The sequence below is a fragment of the Salmo salar genome, chromosome ssa05 (genome assembly GCF_905237065.1).
Source record: "Salmo salar chromosome ssa05, Ssal_v3.1, whole genome shotgun sequence".
NCBI lineage: Eukaryota > Metazoa > Chordata > Actinopteri > Salmoniformes > Salmonidae > Salmo > Salmo salar.
Genome location: NC_059446.1, coordinates 14,683,568 through 14,692,812, shown reverse-complemented (window position 1 = coordinate 14,692,812; position 9,245 = coordinate 14,683,568). Strand labels below are relative to the sequence as shown.

At 40.9% G+C, this 9,245-nt stretch overlaps 1 protein-coding gene across 1 annotated transcript in view; it reads left to right on the top strand.

Annotated features, from left to right (window-relative positions):
• Positions 1–373: 373 nt before the first annotated feature.
• The window catches only part of sh3tc2 (SH3 domain and tetratricopeptide repeats 2), a 57,360-nt gene continuing 48,488 nt past the window's right edge, over positions 374–9,245 (top strand). Inside the window, exon 1 of the mRNA XM_045719398.1 lies at positions 374–731. Coding sequence (XP_045575354.1) covers positions 689–731 — 43 coding nt within the window. The 5' untranslated portion in view covers positions 374–688. The remainder of the gene's footprint in view (positions 732–9,245) is intronic.

Genomic DNA, 9,245 nt, shown 5'->3' with positions numbered 1-9,245 from the left:
AGAGAAAAAGAAAGAAAGAAAGAGAGAAAGCGAGAGAGAGAAAGAAAGAGAGAGAGAAAGAAAGAATGCGAGATAGAGAGAGGTGCACCGTCCCATGGTCGTCAACAGAGTTGTGGACTCGAGACACAAATTTGATGACTTCAGACTCAACTTGATATAAAATAAAACATTACATGTTGGACATTACCGCAGCATGTGTTAAGACTCATCACTAGTTAACACAGCCCCAAAGTTAGAATGATGGCTAAACCCTGCCCATTTCTACAATTTCTCTTTTTTACATTTATTTTTTGGTTTTTTTTTTGTGGCTTTTTTTTTTACTATGTGACTGTGGAATCTGACTTAATGGTTGTTATCTAGTGGAAACCCTGTCCCATAGAAGTTAGTCGAGGGGGAGGAGTTTCAGTACTTCCTCAGTTGTCGGAGTTATGCTGCCCCTGACATACACACATTATCTTCTCACAAACACACTCTCTTCTCACACACTGTCACACACTCTGTTCTCACACACTGTCAGAAACTCTCCCGGCTGCGTTCATTACAGTCCGTTGCTCTTTCCAAACACAGGGACAGGAGCAGAATGACTGGGCTTTAACCTGGTGGAGGGGAAAGTTTCCCTCACTGGGGGTAAACAGACTGAGGACACACTGGGACTACTATACTGGACTACTGTACCAATACCACCCTCATGACGAATGAAGTGACAGGAGAGAGCAGACAGCAGGACAGAGGTGAGACACACTCTCTTCTCTCTATCTGGCTGTATTGAGTATGTTTGAGTCCCATTTTGTCTGGAACTTATGCTGTTTGTGTTAGTCCTACTCTCTCTCTCTCTCTCTCTCTCTCTCTCTCTCTCCCTCTCTCAATTAAATTACATTTTCTTTATGGGCATAACGTAAGTCTCTCTCTCTCTCTCTCTCTCTCTCTCTCTCCTCTCTCCCTCTCTCTCTCAATAAAATAAAATTAGCTTTATTGGCATGACGTAACAGTCTCTCTCTCGCTCTCTCTCTCTCTCTGTCTCTCTCTCTCTATATATGCCATTCCCCTCTGAGGACATAGCCAATTAAAGAGATCAATGGATAATGTGTGATCGTTAGACTAGGATTTGCAATAGAGAAGTGTGTTTTTCTGTACTACAGTGAGGGAATCTCCCAAAAGTAGTTCAGTCACGGCCACACAGGCGTGTGTTGTACCAGGTGGTTAGGCTAAACTTAGAGCCCCCTGTCTGTCTCATGTTACCCCTGTACCTCACTGACATCCATTTCACACACACTTACCCCACAGCCATACAGTTTCCTTATTTCCTGTGGCTACTTTGAATAAACTCACTTTTTTGATTACTACATGATTCCATATGTGTTATTTCATAGTTTATTGTCTTCACTATTATTCTACAATGTAGAAAATAGTAAAAATAATGGAAAAACCCTTGAATGAGTAGGTGTGTCCAAACGTTTGACTGGTACAGTAGGCTACATTAGAATCAGATGACTGATTGTTCCATCAATATAACCAGTATGATCCAGTCTGTGATATGATGATGAAGATATTGGTATATATTCTCTGTTAGACTCTTGCCCGTGTCATTTCCACGTTTTGCTCTTCTGATAGGGCTTCTGATAGGGTTTTTGATAGGGCTTCTGATATGGCTTCTGATATGGGTTTTTGATAGGGTTTTTGATAGGGCTTTTGATAGGGCTTCTGATAGGGCTTCTGATAGGGCTTCTGATAGGGCTTCTGATAGGGCTTCTGATAGGGTTTCTGATAGGATTTTTGATATGGCTTCTGATAGGGCCTCTGATAGGGCTTCTGATAGGGCTTCTGATAGGGCTTCTGATATGGTTTCTGATAGGGTTTTTGATAGGGCTTCTGATATGGCTTCTGATAGGGTTTTTGACCATATTGGGCTCTGGTAAAAAGTAGTGAACTAAATAGGGAATAGGGTTCCATTTGGGACACATCCTGCTCTGTTAGATTTATCTGTAATGTGTCTGTAAGTGTCTGGAAACAGTGTTGTTTCTCCTCTAAGAGGTTCTGACCCGACACACCTTCAGGCTGTTTACAGCTGTCTGACACACAAGAATCACACCCATTCAATCAGGACACGGGGTTTCATCCCAAATGGTACCTTATTCCCTATGAAGTGCACACTTTTGACCAAGGCCCATAAGGCTGTGGTGAAACGTAGTGCACTACAGAGGGATATAGAGTGCCATTTGGGACACTACCGTGGACCAGTGATGTTTCTAGAGAAGGAGCATCCTCATCCTTCTTTTCTTCACTTTAACCTGAACAAAAAATGGATGACAGCGAGACAGAGAGAGAAGTGGACAGGAGGCCATTTGCGTTGGGTTGATGTTTCCACGCTGTTAAAATAGAAAGACTCAAAACATACTACTGCACTGTTGGGAACTAGGAACACAAGCATTTCACTACACCCGCAATAACATCTGCTAAATATGTGTATGTGTAACCGATGTGAAATGGCTAGTTAGTTAGCGGTGGTGCGCGCTAATAACGTTTCAATCGGGTGACGTCACTCGCTCTGAGACCTGAAGTAGTTGTTCCCCTTGCTCTGCAAGGGCCGCGGCTTTTGTGGCACGATGGGTAACGATGCTTCGTGGGTGTCAGTTGTTGATGTGTGCAGAGGGTCCCTGGTTCAAGCCCAGGTTGGGGTGAGGAGAGGGACGGAAGCTATACTCTTACATATGTGACCAATAAATTGTGATTTGATTTGAACACCTGATTGTCTACTGAAACCATGAGAAGTAGTTCTCCTAAGCTAACATCTGTTTGAATGTGAACCCAATGTGTTTTGATACATACAGTAGAATGTGTTTAAAACAGAATGGAAGTACTCTGAAACTGTACTGTGGCAGACATTTGAATTAATCTCAAGGTACACTCTGGTAATATGGGTGTTTTTAAGAGAGAGCTGTGAAAACGCCTTTCTGGGGTTTCAGAAAATGTAAAAGTCAGCATCAAATTACAATAATATTTTTATACATTCATTTCGAGTGACACATTTTAGAAATGTATTGAGATTAATAGACAGAGCTGTCATATTTGTCCAACTTTTCTGGAATATGTCTAAAGAGGACAGTGGGAATGTAATACTTTTCCTAGGAAAGGCAATAGCACTCATTACTACTACAGTTGCCAGGCTCATTGTGAGATTATAAATGATGTTACATTCAAAATGTTTAGGGTTATGTAACATGCATAAAGCAGAGACAACATGTCCCAACTTATAGCAGAGACAACATGTCCCAACTTATAGCAGAGACAACATGTCTAACTTATAGCAGAGACAACATGTCCAGTTTATAACAGAGACAACATGTCCAGTTTATAGCAGAGACAACATGTCCAACTTATAGCAGAGACAACATGTCCAACTTATAGCAGAGACAACATGTCCAGTTTATAGCAGAGACAACATGTCCAATTTATAGCAGAGACAACATGTCCAATTTATAGCAGAGACAACATGTCCAACTTATAGCAGAGACAACATGTCCAATTTATAGCAGAGACAACATGTCCAACTTATAGCAGAGACAACATGTCCCAACTTATAACAGAGACAACATGTCCAGTTTATAGCAGAGATAACATGTCCAATTTATAGCAGAGACAACATGTCCAACTTATAGCAGAGATAACATGTCCAATTTATAGCAGAGACAACATGTCCAACTTATAGCAGAGACAACTTCTTATAGCAGAGACAACATGTCCAGTTTATAGCAGAGACAACATGTCCAACTTATAGCAGAGACAACATGTCCAACTTATAGCAGAGACAACATGTCCAACTTATAGCAGAGACAACATGTCCAACTTATAGCAGAGACAACATGTCCAGCTTATAGCAGAGACAACATGTCCAACTTATAGCAGAGACAACATGTCCCAACTTATAGCAGAGACAACACGTCCAGCTTATAGCAGAGACAACATGTCCAGCTTATAGCAGAGACAACATGTCCAACTTATAGCAGAGACAACATGTCCGCAGAGCAACTTATAGCAGAGACAACATGTCCAGTTTATAGCAGAGACAACATGTCTAACTTATAGCGGAGACAACATGTCCAACTTATAGCAGAGACGACATGTCCAACTTATAGCAGAGACGACATGTCCCAACTTATAGCAGAGATAACACGTCCAGTTTATAGCAGAGACAACATGTCCAGTTTATAGCAGAGACAACATGTCCAACTTATAGCAGAGACAACATGTCCCAACTTATAGCAGAGACAACATGTCCAACTTATAACAGAGACAACATGTCCAGCTTATAGCGGAGACAACATGTCCAACTTATAGCAGAGACAACATGTCCCAACTTATAGCAGAGACAACATGTCCAACTTATAGCAGAGACAACATGTCCAGCTTATATCAGAGACAACATGTCCCAACTTATAGCAGAGACAACATGTCCAACTTATAGCAGAGACAACATGTCCAACTTATAGCAGAGACAACATGTCCCAACTTATAGCAGAGACAACATGTCCAACTTATAGCAGAGACAACATGTCCAGTTTATAGCAGAGACAACATGTCCAACTTATAGCAGAGACAACATGTCCCAACTTATAGCAGAGACAACATGTCCAACTTATAACAGAGACAACATGTCCAACTTATAGCAGAGACAACATGTCCAGCTTTATAGCAGAGACAACATGTCCAACTTATAGCAGAGACAACATGTCCAACTTATAGCAGAGACAACATGTCCAACTTATAGCAGAGACAACATGTCCAACTTATAGCAGAGACAACATGTCCAACTTATAGCAGAGACAACATGTCCAGTTTATAGCAGAGACAACATGTCCAACTTATAGCAGAGACAACATGTCCAACTTATAGCAGAGACAACATGTCCAGTTTATAGCAGAGACAACATGTCCAACTTATAGCAGAGACAACATGTCCAACTTATAGCAGAGACAACATGTCCAACTTATAGCAGAGACAACATGTCCAACTTATAGCAGAGACAACATGTCCAACTTATAGCAGAGACAACATGTCCAACTTATAGCAGAGACAACATGTCCCAACTTATAGCAGAGACAACATGTCCAACTTATAGCAGAGACAACATGTCCAGTTTATAGCAGAGACAACATGTCTAACTTATAGCGGAGACAACATGTCCAACTTATAGCAGAGACAACATGTCCAACTTATAGCAGAGACAACATGTCCAACTTATAGCAGAGACAACATGTCCAACTTATAGCAGAGACAACATGTCCAACTTATAGCAGAGACAACATGTCCAACTTATAGCAGAGACAACATGTCCAACTTATAGCAGAGACAACATGTCCAACTTATAGCAGAGACAACATGTCCAACTTATAGCAGAGACAACATGTCCCAACTTATAGCAGAGACAACATGTCCAGTTTATAGCAGAGACAACATGTCCAACTTATAGCAGAGACAACATGTCCAACTTATAGCAGAGACAACATGTCCAACTTATAGCAGAGACAACATGTCCAGTTTATAGCAGAGACAACATGTCCAACTTATAGCAGAGACAACATGTCCAGCTTATAGCAGAGACAACATGTCCAACTTATAACAGAGACAACATGTCCAACTTATAGCAGAGACAACATGTCCAGTTTATAGCAGAGACAACATGTCCAACTTATAGCAGAGACAACATGTCCCAACTTATAGCAGAGACAACATGTCCAACTTATAGCAGAGACAACATGTCCAGTTTATAGCAGAGACAACATGTCCAACTTATAGCAGAGACAACATGTCCCAACTTATAGCAGAGACAACATGTCCAACTTATAGCAGAGACAACATGTCCAGTTTATAGCAGAGACAACATGTCCCAACTTATAGCAGAGACAACATGTCCCAACTTATAGCAGAGACAACATGTCCCAACTTATAGCAGAGACAACATGTCCCAACTTATAGCAGAGACAACATGTCCCAACTTATAGCAGAGACAACATGTCCAACTTATAGCAGAGACAACATGTCCAGCTTATAGCAGAGACAACATGTCCCAACTTATAGCAGAGACAACATGTCCAACTTATAGCAGAGACAACATGTCCAGCTTATAGCAGAGACAACATGTCCAGTTTATAGCAGAGACAACATGTCCAACTTATAGCAGAGACAACATGTCCAACTCATAGCGGAGACAACATGTCCAGCTTATAGCAGAGACAACATGTCCCAACTTATAGCAGAGACAACATGTCCAACTTATAGCAGAGACAACATGTCCAGTTTATAGCAGAGACAACATGTCCAACTTATAGCAGAGACAACATGTCCCAACTTATAGCAGAGACAACATGTCCAACTTATAACAGAGACAACATGTCCAGTTTATAGCAGAGACAACATGTCCAGTTTATAGCAGAGACAACATGTCCAGCTTATAACAGAGACAACATGTCTAACTTATAGCAGAGACAACATGTCCAGTTTATAGCAGAGACAACATGTCCAACTTATAACAGAGACAACATGTCTAACTTATAGCAGAGACAACATGTCCAGTTTATAGCAGAGACAACATGTCCCAACTTATAGCAGAGACAACATGTCCAACTTATAGCAGAGACAACATGTCCAACTTATAGCAGAGACAACATGTCCAACTTATAGCAGAGACAACATGTCCAACTTATAGCAGAGACAACATGTCCAATTTATAACAGAGACAACATGTCCAACTTATAGCAGAGACAACATGTCCAACTTATAGCAGAGACAACATGTCCAACTTATAGCAGAGACAACATGTCCAACTTATAGCAGAGACAACATGTCCAACTTATAGCAGAGACAACATGTCCAACTTATAGCAGAGACAACATGTCCAACTTATAGCAGAGACAACATGTCCAACTTATAACAGAGACAACATGTCCAACTTATAGCAGAGACAACATGTCCAGTTTATAGCAGAGACAACATGTCCAACTTATAGCAAAGACAACATGTCCAATTTATAGCAGAGACAACATGTCCAGTTTATAGCAGAGACAACATGTCCAGTTTATAGCAGAGACAACATGTCCAACTTATAGCAGAGACAACATGTCCAACTTATAGCAGAGACAACATGTCCAACTTATAGCAGAGACAACATGTCTAACTTATAGCAGAGACAACATGTCCCAACTTATAGCAGAGATAACATGTACACCATAAAGCTGTTGTGTGTATGATAACATGGATTTGAATCCGGGTCTCCTGCTTGTCAAAACACTGTCCACTCAGCCAGTCTTCAGTCTTAACTGTTGTGTTGAACCACCCTTGTTACACTGAGCACATAGGGCACTATTCAGACTTGAGATATATAGACTGAACATGGACTTGAGTGAATAAAATATGGGCATTATTTGACATAAGTCCATGTTAAGTCAACTGATCTCAAGTCTGAATAGGAATTCCAGCTTTTTCTGTGTGGAATTCCACCTTTATATCTTCAATGCTTTATATACACAGACTAGAAACATGAGGATACAGAGAAGGAGTGAAAGTGGGACAAGCGGAAATTTGAACCCCTGACTTGTGGGACGTTATTAAGATAGCAAATTAGTTTGGAATGTTACCCACTCAACCATATCTCCGCGTGGCTGAGTGCCCTATAGATCACTCTATGGTCAAGTGTAAAAACAGGAGCGTTTGCGGGCGCTTCCCCTCTATTTGGTCCTTCATGAACTCAGACAGGTGAGAGCACACCAAACACTCAGGTGAGACTCTCCGAAACAATCCAAGAAAGTGTGCGTCAATTAAAATGTGAGTACCAAATGTTATCACATCGAAGAAGAGAAAAGAAAAGGAATTCACTTAACAAGAACATGTGTTTTGTGCGGTGGTGTAAAGTACTTTAAAGTACTACTTGAGTTGTTTTTGGGGTATCTGTACTTTACTTTACTATATATATTTTTGACAACTTTTACTTTTACTTCACTACATTCCTAAAGAAAATATTGTACTTTTTACTCCATACGCGTTCCCTGACAACCCAAAGTACTCAATACATTTTGAATGCTTAGCAGAGCAAGAAGATTGTAAAATTCATGCACTTATCAGGAGAATACGTGGTCATCCCTACTGCCTCTGGCCTGGAGGACTCACTAAACAGAGAACATCCCTGGTCATCCCTACTGCCTCTGGCCTGGCGGACTCACTAAACAGAGAACATCCCTGGTCATCCCTACTGCCTCTGGCCTGGCGGACTCACTAAACAGAGAACATCCCTGGTCATCCCTACTGCCTCTGGCCTGGCGGACTCACTAAACAGAGAACATCCCTGGTCATCCCTACTGCCTCTGGCCTGGCGGACTCACTAAACAGAGAACATCCCTGGTCATCCCTACCGCCTCTGGCCTGGCAGACTCACTAAACACAAATGCATCTTTTGTAAACAATGTCTGAGTGTTGGACTGTGACCCTGGCAATCTGTAAATAATGTCTGAGTGTTGGAGTTGTCCCCTGGCTATCTGTAAATAATGTCTGAGTGTTGGAGTGTGACCCTGGCTATCTGTAAATAATGTCTGAGTGTTGGAGTTGTCCCCTGGCTATCTGTAAATAATGTCTGAGTGTTGGAGTGTGACCCTGGCTATCTGTTAATAATGTCTGAGTGTTGGAGTGTGACCCTGGCTATCTGTAAATAATGTCTGAGTGTTGGAGTGTGACCCTGGCTATCTGTAAATAATGTCTTAGTGTTGGAGTGTGACCCTGGCTATCTGTAATTAAAAACAAGAACATGGTGCCGTCCACTTTGATTAATTTAAGGAATTTGAAATGTATACTTTTACTTTCACTTTTGATACTTAAGTATATTAAAAAATGTAATTAACCTTTTATACTTATGTATATTTAAAACCAAATACTTTTAGACTTTTACTCAAGTAGTATTGTACTGGGTGACTTTAACTTGAGTAACTTTCTTTTAAGGTATCTATACTTTTACACAAGTATGACAATTGGGTACTTTTTCCACCACTGGTTTTGTGTAGCATTTCGGCCGCTAATGGCTGCTATGCTAATAGTCCAAGGCAAGCATTCATTGATCAGTTTTCTTTATGCTAGATGTAGTTTTGCATTCGTTTGTTTGTGCAAATTAGGGCCTGCTTTTTAGTTAATACTGCTGGCTTGAGTTTATCAACACACCATATAAGAGCAGGGAATAAACAATAAGAGGAGGGAATAAACAATAA